At 41.1% G+C, this 20,417-nt stretch overlaps 2 protein-coding genes and 1 long non-coding RNA gene across 3 annotated transcripts; all 3 read right to left on the bottom strand.

Annotated features, from left to right (window-relative positions):
• Positions 1-466: 466 nt before the first annotated feature.
• Positions 467-7,917, bottom strand: LOC124256733 (scavenger receptor class F member 1-like). Its single transcript, XM_046690696.1, has 3 exons — positions 7,910-7,917; positions 2,680-2,951; positions 467-1,242 (listed from the first exon to the last, which is right to left on the bottom strand). Exons 1-3 carry the CDS (start codon positions 7,915-7,917, stop codon positions 467-469), a joined length of 1,056 nt encoding a protein of 351 aa, XP_046546652.1.
• An 836-nt stretch (positions 7,918-8,753) lies between these two features.
• Positions 8,754-10,084, bottom strand: LOC124256730. Its single transcript, XR_006893071.1, has 2 exons — positions 9,936-10,084; positions 8,754-8,968 (listed from the first exon to the last, which is right to left on the bottom strand). It is a non-coding gene; the product is annotated as an uncharacterized LOC124256730 (long non-coding RNA).
• A 1,305-nt stretch (positions 10,085-11,389) lies between these two features.
• On the bottom strand, positions 11,390-16,897 carry LOC124256732 (ornithine decarboxylase-like). Its single transcript, XM_046690695.1, is given in 8 exon segments — positions 11,390-11,556; positions 12,236-12,407; positions 12,644-12,809; positions 14,690-14,804; positions 15,453-15,513; positions 15,515-15,531; positions 16,028-16,124; positions 16,874-16,897. Coding segments are annotated over 8 exon segments (819 nt in total).
• Positions 16,898-20,417: the final 3,520 nt, after the last annotated feature.

The following is a 20,417-nucleotide window of genomic DNA, read 5'->3' as shown; positions in this document are numbered from 1 at the left end:
AGTATTCACTTGATCAGGTCAAGCTGAACAAGCTGAACAAGCTGTAGTAGGAAACAATTGTGGTCTTTTGCACAAGTCAAACCTATAAATAATCTGGTGTTTTTCAAATAGCCCCTTGTACCCGACAGACATCAAAACAGAAATCTTTACACCCACCCATTACTGTTACTACACATTCCGGTACTCACAGTAACTCCCTATAAACCTCATCCAACCGTCACAGGAACAAACTCCCTGTAAACCGCTGACAATAACCACAATGGGCCCCCTCCCTTCCCCTCGCTAGCACCTGTCACGGTAACCCACCCCAATGTCAACCAGCTGCTGCCGTCACCTATACGTCAGGTATCTATATCACAAAACCAGCTCAAGTCGATGGAACAGAAAACAAAGGCTATGTTTTGTGAGATGTAGATAAAATACACTACCCAGTTAGTACCAACACTGACACGCTATAACTGATAATTCACATTAGCCATTCCAGCTTACCATCTTGAATACGTCTTCCACCACACTTGTCCCCTGTGTACCCCGGCTTACAGCTGCCACACTCCCCTGTGATCCTATCACATCCACCTCTACAGTTGGGGGGGCAGGTAACATCACACTTGTCCCCTGTGTAACCCGGCTCACAGCTGTCACACTCCCCTGTGATCCTATTACATCCACCTTTACAGTTGTCGGGACAGGTAACATCACACTTGTCCCCTGTGTACCCCGGCTCACAGCTGTCACACTCCCCTGTGGTCCTATTACATCCACCTGTACAGTTGTAGGGACAGGTAACATCACACTTGTCCCCTGTGTACCCCGGCTCACAGCTGCCACACTCCCCTGTGATCCTATTACATCCATCTGTACAGTTGGAGGGACAAGGTGTTCTACAGTGTTGACCGTAATACTGGGGATTCTGACACGGTCCTGTACAACCAGCACCATAACGTTCACACTGTGTACAGGCTGTAGGACAGTTCACAGCACAGTTATCTCCCTTCTTGCCGGCCACACATCCCTCTGTACACACAACACGGGTGTTGTTCACCTGACAGTGAGAGTTGAGACAGGTGTCTGGACAGTTATGTTCACACTGTTTACCATAGAACCGGGACTCCAGACACTGGAGACACTCGCCAGATGACGTCACATTGACACAACGAGGTGGACACACACCGTCAACACAGGTCACGTTGTTACCGTCACAGTTGGTGCAAGGTACAGATGTAGAAGATGCCGTGACATGAACTGTAACACACATACAGTATGAAATATGAAATGCAAGGCATATTTCTAAACTCAGCATAACACACAAAGGAATCACAGTCGTTCTTTGGGTTATCTATAAGTTGTATTAGCTGATATTTAACATAGTCTTAACGTTAATATGAACTGAATGTTAACCTGTGTATGAAGACCACACTGCAAAAAGATACTTTGTCAAATGTGTACTGCCTACATTATATGTAGAACTGTACTAAAGTCATGTTACCTTATAAATGCAGAAATAAGGATTGACCTGGATGTTACAGTGAACGGAATGTGCACTTGTGTATCAGATACTAACAGTACACTATATTGAACGTAAAACGGCGTTAATAGAATCTTACCAGACATTGGGGTAATTGTAATTTGTAATTGTAATTGAATGTAATTAATTACAAAAATCTATGTAATTACATGTAATTTGTAATTGAATGTTTAAAATGTAATTTGTAATTGTAATTTAGTTAATTAATATCTCAATGTAATTGAATTTTTCAATTACTTTTTCAATTACATCAAATTACATCTCACTTGTTTATTTTGGTGGTCATCAGGCAACCCTTGCAATTATATTCTGTACAATAAGGAGGACAAAGCAGTGTTTTTCAATAAGATGCTTGTTGTCGGTATATACTCTAGCAGGTGTTAAGTTTTGAAAGCGATTTGAATGTCTAAGCCTTTGTAACTATCACCATCTGCACATTTGTGAAACAAAGGGAATCAGTAACGCATGACTGAATGTAGGTTGGTATTTTTGAGGAAATGGGGGATTAACAGTACTATTAGTCAAGTTCTATCAAAATGACCTCTTTGTTTTATTTCTCATAGGATAGGATATTCAAAATCTTACTGAACTGTAGTCCTATTTGTATAATCATGAAAGGTAATAAGCCATAAATCCAAGTTGACAAATCCTTTAGTATGTTAATGTGGATTATGTCAGATAGAGACCGGCTGATTATATATTGTAATGTAGGCCTGTAATGATGTCATGATACAGTACACCTAAGGTAACAGTGGTGGACAAAGTGTTTTTTTGCAACAAGAGATGATAGAGGTGTGTATTTGATAATAAGCCCAAAGAAATATGCAAAATACAAATTTGATCAAATAGTGTACATTGTAGATATAATCTAATTTTGCATTTCACTTTTTGATGACAAAAATATGAATTGGATTTAGTGTTTACCAACATCGATATCTTGTTGATTAAAGGAATAGCGAAATATATTTGTTTTGGTTTTTTTAACAAAGTAATTTGTAATGTAATTAATTACATTGGTAATGTAATTGTAATTTAATTAATTACATTTTAATTTAAGGTGTAATTGTATTTGTAATTGTAATTGAGGAAAATCAAAGTAATTGTAATTTAATTAATTACATTTCAAAGTAATTGAACCCATGTCTGAATCTTACCATTTTGGATCCATTGACACCACAGGATGACTGCTACCGACAAGACCTGTGACCCCATGGACACCGCCTGGAGGGACACCTGGTGTTTTTGTCTAGAATTGTCGCCAGTGGCTTGGCAGGACTGGCTCTGCGGCACAAGCGTCAAGGTGCCTGCAAGACAGCTCTTTGACACAGGGTAGCTGCAAGACAGAGTCCTTTGATACAGGGTAGCTGCAAGACAGAGTCCTTTGACACAGGGTACCTGCAAGACAGAGTCCTTCGATATAGGGTACCTGCAAGACACAGATCTTTGATACAGGGTACCTGCAAGACAGATTTCTTTGATACAGGGTACCTGCAAGACACAGTGCTTTGACATTTAGTTACCCCAAACGTACAAAGTTCCTCCTGCTGAGGGGTGTGCACATTTCATTAACTCCCGTTTCAGGAGAGTTTCAATGGTCATTTAATAAACTTACAGGCCAAAAGGGGAGTGCACCCCCTCTGGATCCGCCTGTGAAAACCAATATTTAATTTTGTCATTCGTTTTTGCCTGGAAAAGAGGAAATCATCATGCCACGACTGAGTGCCGCCAATCGAAACATCGCCATAGGCCGCATTGAAGCTGGGGGGTCGCATTTTGCAGTTGCCTGACATTTAGACGTTCATCAGAGCACCATATCTCTCCTTTGGGATCGTTTCCTTCAGACCAATTCCGCCCAAGATCGCCTGAGAAGCAACCGTCCAAGAGTCTGCACAACGCATCTCTGGTTTGAGAAGAATATCCTACCAAACTGTCAGGAATTGATTGCGTGAAGTAGAGATTCGATCAAGAAGGCCAGTTGTCGCCCTTGTTTTGGGAGACTTCCATCGGCGCAATCGCCTGCGGTGGTGTCGTGGAGTCCTGAACTTAGAAATTGGAGGCGAGTCTGGTTCAATGATTAATCACGATTTCTTCTTCATCGGCGTGTTTACCGTCGGAGAAATGAACGTTTTGCCCCTAATTGCATTCGACAGGTCGACAGATTCGGTGGAGACAGTGCCATGGTGTGGGGTGCGATATCCAGTATACAAAGATCTGATTTAGTGGTAGTTAAGGGGAATTTGACAGCAAATCGGTACATCAACGAAATCTTTGCACGTCACATGCTGCCGATTATGGACCGACTGTGGGAGTTCAAGCATGACAACGCTACTTCACATACAGCACGCGTCACGGTCCGCTACCTTGGCAATTCTAACTTCAAAGTCTTGCCATGGCCTTCCTGATCACCAGATCTAAACCCAATAGAATAGATCAACGTGCACGTCAACGCCAAAACACGCCTCAGACACTTCCACAACTGGCCATAGCATTGCAGGAAGAGTGTGGAAGAATTCCGCAAGAGCGAGTTCGTCGATAGATCCAGTCTGTACCGAGACGGTGCCGAGCAGTAATTGCTGCCAATGATGGCCATACAAAGTACTGACTTTGACGCCATCTTGTAGACTCAAGTAAACAGAAACACAACGATAAGGCTACTGTGTTGGCGAACTCTTTGTCTGTAGACGTGTGAATTTTTACCTTTTTACCACTGAAATTACATGAACTAATTGCTCTTGAACTAAAGCAAAATTTCTTCTAAAAATGGGGGGCGGTGGGGTAGCCTAGTGGTTAAAGCGTTGGCTCGTCACGTCGAAGACCCGGGTTCGATTCCCCACATGGGCACAATGTGTTCAGCCCATTTCTGGTGTCCCCCGCCGTGATATTGCTGGAATATTGCTAAAAGCGGCGTAAAACTAAACTCAGTCAGTCAGTCAGTCTAAAAATGGCTTATGCGTTTCCTTTTTTGAAGAGTGTATGTATCAAACTTGCGTTCATTGTGAAATGATTATTATCCTAATGTAGACATCAGCCTTCGGTGTTGCCGCAGGAAGAATAGCTACAGCCCTGAAAACAGCTTGACTGATGTAATGTGTACGTTCGTTTACGAGTAACGATCGTTAGCTTTCGGCAGAACACCGTAAATATATAGATACATGAAAATGTATTATGACGTACATGGAATTAATAAGGTACAACTGTGCTTCAGCTACATTCTCATAATACCACAGATGACATTTTTTAATTAATTGAAGTATTCTTTAAGGAACACTCACTCTCCTGGAGGAAATGTGTAGTCGTAGTCATAGTCACTGACTTGCACCAACTTGGCAGTATATGTTTAGACGTTCAAGAGTCTCTCTATATATAAACTCAATGTATTATTCAGAAATATCCTATACGTGTGTTTATGAATCACTATGACATTGTGACAATAATACCATGACATAAATATATATTTATCCACAACACTCACTCATTCACTCAATCTAAAACACTACAGAAACATAGACTACGAATAACTCACCACTGCTTCGTCAGCCACATCAACAGTGTTTTAACTTCCGTGCTTCTTTCCCCGAATAAAGCTCATGTTTGTCTAAACCACAAATTGCATCTGTTAGAATTCTTCCTCTCCTGCTTTTGATAGGCATTATTATGCGGAAATAGTGCCGATGCAAAGGCTAAACGAACAGAAGTTAGCTTTTCAACGAAATTTCACAGCTTTTGAAGGTTGCTGAAAGGGCATCATTTTGGACTTGAAATGGGCTACTTCCTTATGACAGTGACGCTATAAAGCACGGATTAGTTGTTGTATCATGAGTCAAAGGATGAATACGCACCCTGTATTTCATGTTTCACGAAAGTGCTCAAGGAGATCGGGTGTCTAAAACCTGGTTGCTGTCTCACCGCGACCCGCACCTCACATATATATAGATACACACAATGTGTGTCCTAATTGCTGTCTCATCGTAACCCGCACCTTATGTAGGTACGCTGTCCTGGTTGATGTCTCATCGTCACCCGTGCCTCATGTAGGTTCAGTGTCTTGGTTGATGTCTCATCATAACCCACACCTTATGTAGGTACAGTGTCTTGGTTGATGTCTCATCGTAACCCACACCTTATGTAGGTACAGTGTCCTGGTTGATGTCTCATCGTAACCAACACCTTATGTAGGTACAGTGTCTTGGTTGATGTCTCATCGTCACCTGTGCCTCATGTAGGTACAGCGTCTTCATTGATGTCTCATCGTAACCCACACCTTATGTAGGTACAGTGTCCTGGTTGATGTCTCATCGTAACCAGCATCTTATGTAGGTACAGTGTCTTGGTTGATGTCTCATCGTAACCCGTGCCTTATGTAGGTACAGTGTCGATGACGACATCAACCAAGACACTGTACCTACATAAGGTGCAGGTGACGATGAGACATCAACCAATACACTAACACCTACATAAGGTGTGGGGCTGGCAATGAGACATCAACCTACACTGTACCTACATAAGGTTACGGGTTATGATGAGACTTCAACCCGGACACTGTATACCACATGAGGCACAGATGACGATGAGACATCAACCAAGACACTGTACCTACATAAGGTGCAGGTGACGATGAGACATCAACCAATACACTGTACCTACATAAGGTGTGGGTTACGATGGGACATCAATCAATACACTGTACCTACATAAGGTGTGGGTTACGATGAGACATCAACCAGGACACTGTACCTACATAAAGTGCAGGTGACGATGAGACATCAACCAGGACACTGTACCTACATAAGGTGTGGGTTACGATGAGACATCAACCAGGACACTGTACCTACATAAGGTGCGGTTTACGATGAGACAGCAACCAGAGCTCACATGGTATCATCTTCCTGTTTCAATATAGTAGTTCAAAAGCAATTTCTCTCATTGTTGTTTGCTAATTTGGGTTAATTTTGCTTCCCTATTCCTTTTCAAATTATGAAATTGCTTTGGACATAGAAACAACCTCCCTTTGTCCACTTGGCAACGATAACGAATTATGTCCTTTTCAGAAAGAATACAAAAAACACACACAAGATGGACCAACATTGCAGCAACACATATTCCCCGGCAAACGAATTTGCAAAAACATATTTTCCCACTAATGTTTACTAAGCATAAACATATGGAAAAGAATATGAACAATACTGGTTTCAATACATGTTTGTTAAGTCCCTGTTGTACATTCTACCATGTGATTACCTCCCTTTTGTACTGATTTTGATAAACCAGGAAAGGAACTTGTGGCCCCGTCGACGCAGTCTATGCCGTCAGCTCGCTGTGTGGAGTTATGTCAATTGATGTAGTAGAGGTTTATGATTCTGGGTTCGAATCCCACATTCGCTGTGTGGAGTTATGTCAATTAATGTAGTAGAAGTTTATTATTCTGGGTTCGAATCCCACATTCGCTGTGTGGAGTTATGTCAATTGATGTAGTAGAAGTTTATGATTCTGGGTTCGAATCCCACATTCGCTGTGTGGAGTTATGTTCATTGATGAAGTAGAAGATTATGATTCTGGGTTCGAATCCCACATTCGCACTGATTATGAGTTTATTTGTCAGTGACATATCCGAGCTGAAGGGTTTCACCAAATTAGTGTAAGTGTGAAACCAGGACTACGTCGGGCTTTCCTTTAACATTTAACCCACACGAGGTGATATTCCATAAATACAACATAAACCTGACTCACTCAGTCTAATTCACAGCGGATGTAACATATAAATAAATTTATTATGGAAACGGTATTTATTTGGAGATTTTGCTCTAACATGCTCATCTTAAGAACCAAATGTTAATTACAGAAGCAAGTTAGGTCTTACATTTGTTTCAGTTGCATTACGAGGCCGACCGACACAAACACAGAAAAAATTACTTTTAACTGAAAACAAAACAGAACATTTGGGCGATTCTTAATTACATTTAGTAGGAATAATAGATACAGACGCACAATTTTTCGTCACTGTTGACGAATGACGAATGTTACGTAAGACTACTTTTTTTATTTACAAAAAACACCCCCCCCTTTTACCTCCTACAAATCAATGAACAAGTAAATATGAAACTCAGTATCCAAATAACCATCACTAAATCTTGAACAATTTGTCCAAAATGAACATTCTTCCAAACACTAGCTATCAAACATTGGCAACATCTTCAAAATTCGACTAATGATTTCCAAGTAGAATTACATCAAATCTCGGTTATTTATTCGTCAGAGTAATATAAAAAATAAACAGAGAATTATGTCATTTATTCTGTTTCAGAACTGAATGATGCACGAATAAATAATTGACAGGAATAATTATCAATAATCTATCACTTGATTAGATTATAATGATGTCATTACCTTTTCATGTTTACTAAAGCACACAGGATATTTAAAGGACACCAGATATCTGGTTGTCATTTCCAGCAAATTAATTCAAATGAGTTATTTGAACAGTTGAGGTATTTCACTAAAATGTAAATCGCTGTTTGGCTCCGCAGAAACATGCATATGCACAGTGGAAATCTTGAAGCAAGTACCGTTGGGCAGGGGGTTCATTGGTGGTGTGGGGGTGCCTCTTACATGACTCTAAACTTGACCTCGTGACGTTAAGTCAGAATGGACAACGGTACTGATATCCTGGGTTGTTGCAATACAGTCTTAATGGACGATATGCTAGGCCACATTGTGCAAATGACATTGGTTAGTTCGTACGTCAAATGGCTTTAGCACCTCTACCTTGGCCCACCAGGAGAACAGATCTCAGGTTTGTTAATAGTGCGAATCCCTCGGTCTGTAAATCTCACTGAATATGTCTTTTGTTAATGAAACCGAATCCCTCGGTCTGTGAATCTCGGTGAATATGTCTGTTGTTAATGAAACCGAATCCCTCGGTCTGTGAATCTCGCTGAATATGTCTGTTGTTAATATTCCTGAATTCCTCAGTCTGTGAATCTCGCTGAATATGTCTGTTGTTAATATTCCTGAATTCCTCGGTCTGTGAATCTCGCTAAATATGTCTGTTGTTAATATTACTGAATTCCTCGGTCTGTAAATCTCGCTGAATATGTCTGTTGTTAATGAAACCGAATCCTTCGGTCTGTGAATCTCGCTGACACCAATTGGAATATCGTTACATATAAGATATATTGATTAATTGTGAGATTTCAAAGTTTAAAAGCAATATGTGAGAAACGCAATACCATTTTCGTACTACAAGATTGTTAATTCCGTACTAAAAGTAGAACCGGTATTATTTGAATATTATCATGAGCGTCGTTTCCATAAATAGGACGACCAGATCAAGTCAAACATCAATCTAGATCGGCTGGGAATCAGGAGAGGAAACTGGAGGATGTTACTGTACTTTCAGAACGATGTCCATTCATCGGTTTCTGTCTTTGCTTCAAAACTGTTTTCCTAGAAATAGAAATTACATTCATACACTGCAAGTCATCACAGAAGCATTACACAGTCAGTCGTGTCAAGGTGATATGAGTTAAACTGCAAGTCATCACAGAAGCATTACACAGTCAGTCGTGTCAAGATGATGTGAGTTAAACTGCAAGTCATCACAGAAGCATTACAAAGTCAGACGTGTCAAGATGATGTGAGTTATACTGCAAGTCATCACAGAAGCATTACAAAGTCAGTCGTGTCAAGATGATGTGATGTTAAACTGCAAGTCATCACAGAAGCATTACACAGTCAGTCGTGTCAAGGTGATGTGAGTTAAACTGCAAGTCATCACAGAAGCATTACAAAGTCAGTCGTGTCAAGATGATGTGAGTTAAACTGCAAGTCATCACAGAAGCATTACAAAGTCAGTCGTGTCAAGGTGATGTACGAATGCTACGAGAAAGGTTACGAGATCTTAGGCTTACGAGAGCTTTGTGAAACGGGGCCCAGTTCTCCGTGTTTCCACTCTTCATGAGAACTGAATACGAGATCTTGGATTGTCAAAACAAGCCTTGATAAAACACTGGCTGAACCTGTTTTTACACTTAGTCTAGTTGTTTTCAATGCTAGGCAGTTTTCAGAGATGCATATAACTTGAATAAAGTGATCTGTAAAGGTTTTTGACCTACTTGTACACTTCACGCGTAACAAGAAGTTGACTGAGAAAAGCAGTTTAATGATTGAGTGTTTTCTGATTCCTCAGATTGATACAAAAACAGCTGATTCGTTGAAACCAGTCTTTAATCTGATGATGGGTAATAGACAGAATAACACACTAGGCACGAATGCATGCGGAAACTATGTCACACTGGGACTTGTTTTAATTCCTCGATAATGATCGAAACTGAAAATATTTATTTCATCGTTATAATATTTTCCTGAATCACTCGTGCCTTGTGAGTTATTAAGTGCATATCACCCGCCTTACCAGACATCTTCATCACACATGTAATGACACTCGGGCACCGGCATTCCGTTGAACCGTGACTGGAGACTGATAGAGTAGGCGCCCAGGTTCTCAAAGTAGAACCAGTCGCCGATCTGGAGTTCGGGAAGAGGGACTTCCTTCAGGACACAGTCAATGCTGTCATCACGTCGGACCCACAAGCTGGATGTGAAGGTCACATCACTAGTGGGTTCCTGAAGCAATGATATCTCTGTAAGAGTCTTTAAATTGCTGAACTCAACGATCAGTTGGTTCAAACGCAGATTTCAGGGTGGACTAAGTCTGAATATATAGAATTTTGATAAAACTTAAATGGTCCATTTAAACTGAAAAGGGGCAGCAATGAACTCGGAAATTCAGAAATCAGGAAATACAGACTTGATTCATTTAAGGTTTTGCATTACGAAAAGATCTGGGCGGAAGAAAAATATGCTTCAGGATAACGTTGAGAGCTTCTCAACAGAATTCACGTTATTGTATTACGTGTCAGAATACTGGAAAGGCCAAACCGGAAGATGTTACCCAATGATGAGAAATCCATGAACACAGTATCCCCTCTCGGTATATATAGGTCTCGCACTTCGGTTAACATCCGCCCTAACTCTGGATTCCTTGGCGTAGTCCCGTGGTCTCAAAATTACCTGCCCTTACTTTTCATTAGCAAATTATATTTGCTACGCTACAAACACACCTCCATGCTGGGTCGACGATGTCAGCAACATGGCGGCCACTTCCATTACAACACAGTTTGCGAAACACGAAACGAAAAACTGACTGAGACGCAAAAGAATGTGTTTTTGTTATTGAAAGGATGTCTCCCTGTTAATTAATACTAATGGTGGCTTTGCTTTCTTGACAATGTGAGTTATCCCCCTTACCGAATCTTATTCCTTACCTCGATGTTTGATTGGCTCGTAAATGTCAAGGGCGGATAATTTGAAATCGCGCGAACCACGACATTGGATCAAGCGGTTCGTGTAGGTTTACCGAAATGCCAGCACTTGTGATACAGAGGATGAGAACAGGTCTGAAACTTCAGTGAACCTACGATCAGTGGAATCTGGGGTGCATGTGTTCAAATCAAATTTGGCTCCTTACGTCACTCGCTACCGGTTTCTGCCACAAAATACCAATGAACTCCAATAAGCAAACTTGAAGCGATTTGAAAATGTAGAAATCACTCAATAAAATAATTTATCGTTTCCCCGCCAAAAACACTTCGCTTGCATAGGTCTGTTTGTTTTGAATTAACTTATAATAAAATCTTTCTTTGAAGCAAAAGGTAAGGCATAGACTGCTGAATAAATAATGTAAATGTAGTATTTGAATATATCCTAGTTTGTAAAAAGGCTTTTATGGCTTGGGTCATCAAACTACCTTTTTGGGTTTTTATCATTGGTTTCACTTTATACTTCAAAGTTATGCAATGGGTTTAGTTATAATTGTATTGGTTCTGTACATAAAGAGTTCACCTTGACTAATCGTGGTATGAAGCGAGTGTCTTCAAAGTGAACGATACCGAACGATCCATATGTACCATCGTTCATATAATACATGTAAGTTGGTTTCTCGCTGCCGAGCCTCTCCGGGTCCAATGTCGTCACTGTGAATACAATACATCTAAGCCATTCCTGTAAACATACCGATCTTGTTATTATTTCTTTGTCATTACTTTGATTTCAATAAAGGAAAGGTCTTAATGATAACCAAACACATCCTTAATCCGATTAAAGAGAAATCGACTGGGGTAAACATTAAGAAAGTACACCTCAGTGGGTTTTTTTTCAAACGTAAATATTTTACCTTCATTACAGGTCGCTTGTCGATGCTGCACGTGTAAACTGAGGTCGTGCAAAGCGTGGGAAGCATGATATCCATGAATAACAGAATGAACGTTTTCGGTCAATACCTTGATGGTCAATAATGTACTTGTGTGAGTTTATATTTCGCGAATTGATTATGCTTTCTTAATACAAATTGTTTATTCTTTATTTATCATTTTCTTACGATGGCCAATTTGTGTACTACAAATAAACTGACTTATGTGTCCTGGTTCCGTTCACCTCTGCTCTACAGAGGACATACATATATAATATGTACGTGCAGATCGACCTGGAGGAGACTCTGCTTAAGCATAGGTTCTAAGAGTTTATGCTGGTCGTAAGAGCTGAGGTTGACGGAGGAGTGATGCTCGTGTTATGCTCCAATTGTACTTGAATCATTATTTTTACCGTTATACTACGTGGCATTGCTGAAAACGGTCGCTGAAAACATTTGCTCACGTTCATGTGGATCTGTTTTCTCTGTGGGGGTCGTGCACTTCCTCTTTGCAATCACACTTGTTACTAAAGTGAAGGGTGATGTTGCAAAGTACCGTCCCGGCTCTGCTATGACCTTGACATTGGAGCTCAAGGGAAATACCTCATCCAGAGATGTATTCAACACGGCGGCAACCTAGAAATATAGCACATACTGCAAGGCATATCACCGACACTCATTTGCTGAGGTAACCGTGTGTTTTGTTTTGATGCGTGTGCGCGTGTCTATCGCTCTTTTTGTATTTGGGAAATAACGTACGTGGCAACTGTAACAGTTCACCTATCACCTCCATTCACTTCCTACGCCTCACAAACTGCTGATTCCACCTAAATTCTTTCGCCCTCTGCACAAGAAGAGGCAGTATACTTTACCTTTTCAAAGCATATTGGTGCTCCTTCGTGTCCATAGAAGCCCCCGCCAAGGTCCAGGGTGTTAAGAGTGAATTCCATTTTCGCTGCAATCTCAAACACAAGATGTGTTCTCCGTAGAGACTCGACGAACACTTCCGGGTCCTCTACTCCGCTACCCACGTGGAAACTGGTGGTAAGGACACATAGGACACAAGTATACACAATGCCTTGTTTTCACTATCACAGGTACAGAATACTGGAAACGACAATGCACGGGAATTGTGAAAGGTATCTACCAGGCTCATGATCAGCATAATCATGTTTAGAGGAAAAACATCGACCCACGTCCTTCATTAGGGACATTACAAACACAAGCGGCGTCAAAGACCACACATTTGCAACGTGCTCTTTCAAAAGAGAATATCTAATATAAAGAGCGAGGGCATTTTGAACCAAGATAAATGGTGTATGACCGACCCCAGTAAACCTTCGTAGTGCACATTAAATCGCACATGATGCTTGTTTTGCCCACCTGATGATCGCAGTGGCGCCCCTACCGGCGTGACTCATCCAGCTTACTGTCTACTACTGATACTTAGTGTGACTCCCACAAAATTATTTCAACAACATCTGTGGATCGTCAAGGCGATGATGATATTGCAAACTGGATCATTATAATACATTCTGAAACCGCAAAGTTTCGACATGTAGGTGAACTGGACTGGAGCGGGAGAAACCTAATGAATCAGGCTTACGACGGAAGTCCGTCATCATCTGAACGTAGGTCATTACCATGATATAGGTGAGTGCGTGATATAGGTTTAATCCCGCTTTTAACAATATTCCAGCAATATCACAGTGGTAGGTAAAAGAAAAGGGCTTCACACATTGTACCCAAGTGGGCAGTAGAACCCGGGTGTTTGGTGTGACGAGTGAACGCTTTAACCAGTTTCTAATATGTCCGTCAGTGCTAAAGCTCTGTACGAATGTATGACACAGTCAGAACACCATAATGGCGTAGGACGGTCATCCGAATGTAAATGTAAAGGCTGGATATTTTGTCCTAGTCTTTTGCACAAGTAACCCAAAATCCTGCCCTTTACCAGCTATCTGATAGGGTTCTGGGGCTCAAGGCACTGGTGCCATGGTCTCCACAGCAACAGTCTTTTAGCCAATCCCCAGGGGCTATGTTGTCACATGACAGGGGCAAGAGGGAGCGTGGGACCCCCAAGCCTGAAATCTTCCTCTTTCTGCCTGCACTGTCGAGGTGACAACAAGCCAGCTTGTTTTTTAGGTAAGAACCTCAGTTTGCTTCCATATTGCAACTAGGTCTTCTGTACTAAATTCCAATGCATAGTTATGTTGTTAGCTGGATAAGTAATTATCTGCGGCTTTTAAATTAATGCATTATTTAATTTGATAAATCACAATTAAAACAATTGTTGGGTCACTGTCATCAATTATTCTTGCTGTGCCAAACTGGCGAAAGGTCACTCATCTGTGACTGTCCAAACGTGCACTCGATGGCAAGAATAAATGACATGTTCTCATTGTAATATATTTTCATCTAAAAATTCATTTTAGTAAGGTACTTTGTGTGTTTAGCATTAATATAAGAGATCAGCGTGGCTTTCGTGGAGACAAATTGGTACAGATCAGAGCAGTCAACTGACATATGGTTACAATAGCAGTCGTCATCATCAATGTCTTATTGTGATCTTTCAGGATCTATCTGTTGTAACCCACAGACATCTGATATAATTCATAAGGCAATTGTTACAACAGAAGTTCATCAGTGATGTTGTACAGCACTGTCCAAAAAAAAAATACAACAAAATCAAATGATGTGTACCCTTTCAGAAAGAAGACAAAAGAAGAAATTCGGGCAACATCTCAACGTTGGTACAGATCAGAGCAGCTCGATGGTAGTTCACCGAATACCCCTTTATCCACCACCATGCACATGCAATGTTAAAAACAATTCATGTACCGAAGCATCGCGCGTCAATCAAATAGTCCCGGAAGGGTTTCTGCTTGACATGCTTGCTACCTTAAGCTAGTGGATACGTGGACTTGATCTTGTAGAGTTCAGCCTCGTTGTCAAAGGTCATCAAATCTATATTATTCTTTGCCGCATACTCAAGGTGGGAGATCTGCTTGCATGGATTGGCATACACAACTCCTGAAAGCCGGGGACACGCCCATCTGTAATACGGTCCCTATCTCGCCCTGCAAATATTGAAATCTTAGGAAAGGAGGAGGTAGGATAAGCAGTATAACGTCACTGGATAGGTGTTTTGTAAAGATTTAAGGCTTTAAAATATTTTGATAATTATGATAAATAGGTTCGAAATATCTGACACATTTTCTTACTGCCTTTGCAGGTTTCTTATTTATGGCACTGATCAAATGCAATCCACAACATGCAAATGGGTACCCGGTAGGATGAAATGACGGCCGTCTGTAATCAGACAATCCAGTGATTGACATCATGAGCATCAGCCTATGCAAATGGGACGCGACATGCATCAACCAAGTCAGCGAGCCGACAACCAATCCGTTAGTCGCCTCTAACGACAAGCAGGGATTGTTGAAGACCAATTTAACCCGGATCTCCATTGCCACGGCACTGGCGGTATGGCAACATGCTAAGTGTGGTCTAACTAAATACAACTACAGAATTCAACAGTCCTCACTATATTCAGTGAACATTTCCTTCACAAATATACGTCGAACATATGCTAATTATAGCAAGACCTCGTGCATCTCTGCGAACCAAATTAAGTTCAATGGCAACACAGATGCTTTAACCATTAGAACAAGATTGTACCTTGCTTTGCACAGTCGAAGCCGGCTCCAAGTTGGGAAAGAACTCGTAGCAATATTGGGATCAGCATTGCACTTGACAGCTACAGTCATGGAATAACGTGTAAAGATAAGGATACGGTCAGTAAGTTTTCACAACTACAATTACAAAGCACGACTGATGATAAACAGTACGCCTTTTTAGTTAATTGTTAACTAAGAATTCAAGTATTTCACATATTCTTCAAATAAAGTTCAGATGACATTTGCTTTCATTTTCAACAAATTGTCCTGACCCTTTGAAGGCAAATGTGTGACTATAATTACTATTATTACATTGACGACGCTTATTAACAAATACCCAGTGAAAGCAGGAATGAAGTTTCCTTTAAAATTGTATCAAATGCGCAATATAAAGTCCCTCCAAAATAGTGATAAGTATTATCATTAAGACAGTGATTTTGTGGTACATTTACTGGACTCTACTAATATCTCTCTCAGCAGTGACCATATAATAGATTATGGTATATATAATAGATTATATGGTCTCTGCTCTCAGTCATGCTCTCTAAATGGATATACCTAGAAGTAATCACATACCGTAGAACGGCGTCACCCTTGGCAGCAGTCTCCTCCAACGCCGGTAATTGTTTACAACGTCACCGAGATCGACAAGGAAGAGCAGATCATCACGGCCCTGCAACATGTGGAACATGTTTACAACAGGCCTTTACTTTAATACACAGTGGGAATATTGCTAAAAGCGGCGTAAAACCAAACTCACTCACTTACTCAGTACACAGTGAGGGGTTCTTCTTAAGTCTTTGACCTCGATCATGTCACACAGTGTAACCCACCCACTCCGGTCCGAGACTGCTGTGATGTAGGACCTCAATGGCCGTCTAATGTAAGGTCGCATTACACAGTAGCAGTCGTAGTATTAATAGATTGTTAGATGACTGTGATCTTTGAAGTTATAGGCAAGTACAAAATGGATAACATATCTTTGAATACTGACAAATAGATAAGGTATTGAAAAATATATTTTACTAATCGCAGATCTCACAAATCTATCAGTACAGGTAACACGTGGAAAAAGATACACGAGGCAATATATTAAAATATTATTGTACAGGGTAGGATCATTTGATAAACTTAAATGACAAACACACACACACACACCCCCACACACTCTAGATCCGCCTACGTTGTAAATATTTACAGATGGGTGTTACTAATGTTAGGCAAATATTATTAGGTAATATTTCCTGTTTGTCCACATCATCATTATGTACGGTACATTCAAAGGTAAAAATACCATTTGAATATTGTTGTGAAGTCAGAGCACTCGATTTCATAAACATGTCCTCCAAAACATTCACGACCACTAGATGTCATTGCAGCAGAGTAGTATTATGTATCTGTATATGTTATTTACACTCTTACCTTTTGATCCGCAGACTTTGCCATCTCGGTAATTATGTCGGACTTCGAGCGACAAGAATGTACTATACGATCTGGTGTCCATCCATTTGGAACAGGCAATATGTGACAAAACGGTTCTGAAATACCACAGCTATTTAGTACATAACCCTCATGTAAGGAAGACATCAGCAGTCGGGAGTCAAGAATACGCTCACGAATCACAGTAAACAAGAAATGGGGCCAAGAATACGCCTCACGAATCACAGTAAACAAGAAATGGGAGTCAAGAATACGCTGACGAATCACAGTAAACAACAAGAAATGGGAGTCAAGAATACGCTGACGAATCACAGTAAACAAGAAATGGAGTCAAGAATACGCTGACGAATCAAAGTAAACAAGAAATGGGAGTCAAGAATACGCTCACGAATCACAGTAAACAAGAAATGGGGGGCCAAGAATACGCTCACGAATCACAGTAAACAAAGAAATGGAGTCAAGAATTACGCTCACGAATCACAGTAACAAGAAAAGCCTTTAAAAGGCAACGATGGAGGAGGCACCCTGAGTAAATTAAGAAATTTAGTGAGATGGACGCGAGATGATTTGGGGTGAAGCTGATATCAAGGAGATGACCATACCTCCGTCTATTAGAGACTTGGTTCTCATTAGAGTTCGGCACTCGCATCGCAAATACGGTACTCTCATCTCCAGTATATGACATTTCATATCAAAGGTGCTTGTCATGTCTAACCATGTCTGAAATGACGGACGTAGAAAGCATGGTCCCACATATTGCTTCTATGTTAAGGCGGATAGTAACGAGTCATCAAAAGATGAAATATTCCCCGAACCATAGGCGGATCTATCAGTACAGGTAACACGTGGAAAGTAGATACACGAGGCAATATATTAAATATATTATTGTACAGAGTAGGATCATTTGATAAAACTTAAGGACAAAACACACACACACACACACACACACACACACACACACACACACACACACACACACACACACACACACACACACACACACACACACACACACACACACACACACACAGAGATCCTCCTACGTTGTAGGGGCGCGCACCCCCCCTTTTTGTCCTGAAAGTTCATCAAATGACAATTGAACCTTTCGTGAAAAATGAAGTGTGCAACCCACCCCTTTCTCAAAAGCTGTATCCGGCCCTGCCCGAACCCCGCATGTTTGCGAAAAGTCATATGAATCCTACCCGTTCAAAGAAATTCAGTCATCTCAGCACTCGCGGTAATTGTTACTCAACCCGCCTCTCGAACCAATTCTAGGAAACCAGACGGCCCAGACGCTAAATTCCAGAAAAAGCTAATGGTGCTACTAAAATGGAATGGATTTTCCGATTCTGCAATTCGAAATTTTGCACTGACTTAGTACAAGTGTGCTCTATTACATGTAAAAGTGCTTTGAATTGAAAGTGGATCAGTTTATTAACGTTTTTGATCAGTATAAACACAGAATGTGTTTAAATGGGAGATGCTGGAAACTGGACTGGCCCAAAATGAAGTGGTCTGACATTTTGGTGACCATCGAAACACGATCTCATCTGTATAGAGACGTTTTCAACATTTTGGAAACGCGAGATTTTGCCTCGACCCGCGGTCCACGCGTGACGTCACATCAGCAACCACATTCGGCTGACCCATCTAAGGAATTGATTCCAGACTGCAAGTTGCTCGGACCATTCCTGGCTTACGTCCAAACAGTTCCAGTACCGTACGGAGCACAACATCCGGCCCCGGTGGTTTGCGTAATACGTCCAATTTGCTCCAACGTCACCGATAGGCACGTCTTGCCTGTGCAGACAGCATCTACGGCAAAGGAGACAAGATTGGGATGGTGTTTTGCTCGCTGACGAGTCGAGATTTCATCTCAACAGCTCAGACGGCTGGGCAACGGTGTAGAGACGGCGAGATGAGCGCTATGCTGACGCGTGCGTTGTTCAACGTCGACAGTTTGGTGGCGATATGGTATGGGGAAACATGAAATCTCATGGTCGAACACAACTGAGATCCCGGGTTAGAATTGGTCTTCAGTAACCTATGATTGTCGTAAGAGGCGTCTAACGGCGTCATCGTATCCCAGCTGCGTAGATCGAGGCTTTATGCTGTTGATCACATGATTGTCTGGACTCGATTATTTACAGACCGCCGTCATATAGTAGGAATATTGTTGAGTGGCGTAAAACTAAACTCACTCACTCACTAAAGGCCCTATGGCAATCTGACAGGTCTGCGATACTGGGGTGAGATCATTGGACCTCATGTGCACCCGTTCATTCCAGGACAGAAAACGTAACTTCACGCTTCAGATAATGCCCGTTCACATGTCGCTCGTGCTGTGACAGATTTCCTGAGACAGCAGGACCTGTTCCTTATCGAACACGCTTGGGGTGAAATGGAGAGACGTGTACGTCAAGCCCACAATCAGGAGTGATTATTTTAGCTTCGTATTTTTAGTTTCGTATCACTGGGCTGTGCTTATAACTACTGTTAATTGGGACAAGCGTTGGTTTAGACATGTATCAGAATGTTCCCCAAGCTTTCTTCAATCGCTTAGTGTCGTCTATATGTCGTCGTTGTCTATGCGTCGTTGTCAAGCCTGCATCAACGTCAATGGTGGACACACACGATACTGAATTTGTAAACTGACGTTTGACACCACATCTCTTCAAAGGTGTGTCACGATGTCTAGTGTCAAATCATGCAGTATTCGTTATTATCCTGTCAACAGTTAAACAGTGATTAAGGAGAACCCTCTTATTATGTTATTAACCCTTTTTACATTAAAAATGGCATAGCATCAAATAATGTACAGTTACTTTATTCCTGTAGTATATTATCACTAAAGCTTTCCATATGGGAATAGCATCCCATTCACAGTTAATCGGTATTTGCCGAGACTTTTCCAGGTCAGTCAAGATTAAGGTAAATATTCTCGGAATGTTGGTTTTTGTAACCACTAATCTGTTTTGATTTGGTGGAACATTGATGTCATTGTATCAATGTGCGTTCAATGTATGTACGTTCGATATGATTTGTTAATCGTTTTGACGTTCAGAGCTTGTCTGCTTTACGCATTTGTCTGAGAGTAGCTGGTTGCCCCAGAAACCATTGGTCAACGATGTTAAACAGTTCGTCATGGGTTGCCTAACATGGTTAGGGGCGTAGTATGATAATTAAAGACTGTGACAGCCAACCAAGTGTTAACTATTAATACCGGTTTTGCTACACTATTAACTCCGCTACACTCTTAACAGTGCCCCTTAAAAGGTTTGTCTATATCATCTCCAATTAAAGGAATCCAGACTTGCTTGACTCCTGAGAATTTCCCCACAACGAAGTACATGTGATACATGTGGTCTCACCTTAGGCAGGTGAGTTTGTTCAGCATTGACTTTGTCCACCCAGCAGTAAACTTGACATTGGTGGACGCTTGTAGTGCAGGGAATTTGAACCTTGACTATGGCGGATCCTGGCAGAAGGTGCACTAGTCTTTACTCCATAAAATCACTTGTATATG

The sequence above is a fragment of the Haliotis rubra genome, unplaced genomic scaffold (genome assembly GCF_003918875.1).
Source record: "Haliotis rubra isolate DU_JTF1 unplaced genomic scaffold, ASM391887v1 Scf638, whole genome shotgun sequence".
NCBI classification, from domain to species: Eukaryota; Metazoa; Mollusca; class Gastropoda; order Lepetellida; family Haliotidae; genus Haliotis; species Haliotis rubra.
Note: the sequence above shows the minus strand (reverse complement) of the source record. Positions and strands in the feature narration are given on the sequence as shown.

What these genes read in the sequence shown, in the direction of transcription:
- LOC124256733 (XM_046690696.1), bottom strand. An exon ending in GTGTCAATGGATCCAAAATG is followed by an intron (nt 1,243 to 2,679) that starts GTAAGATTCAGA and finishes TGTGTGTTACAG; the next exon opens with TTCATGTCACGGCATCTTCT.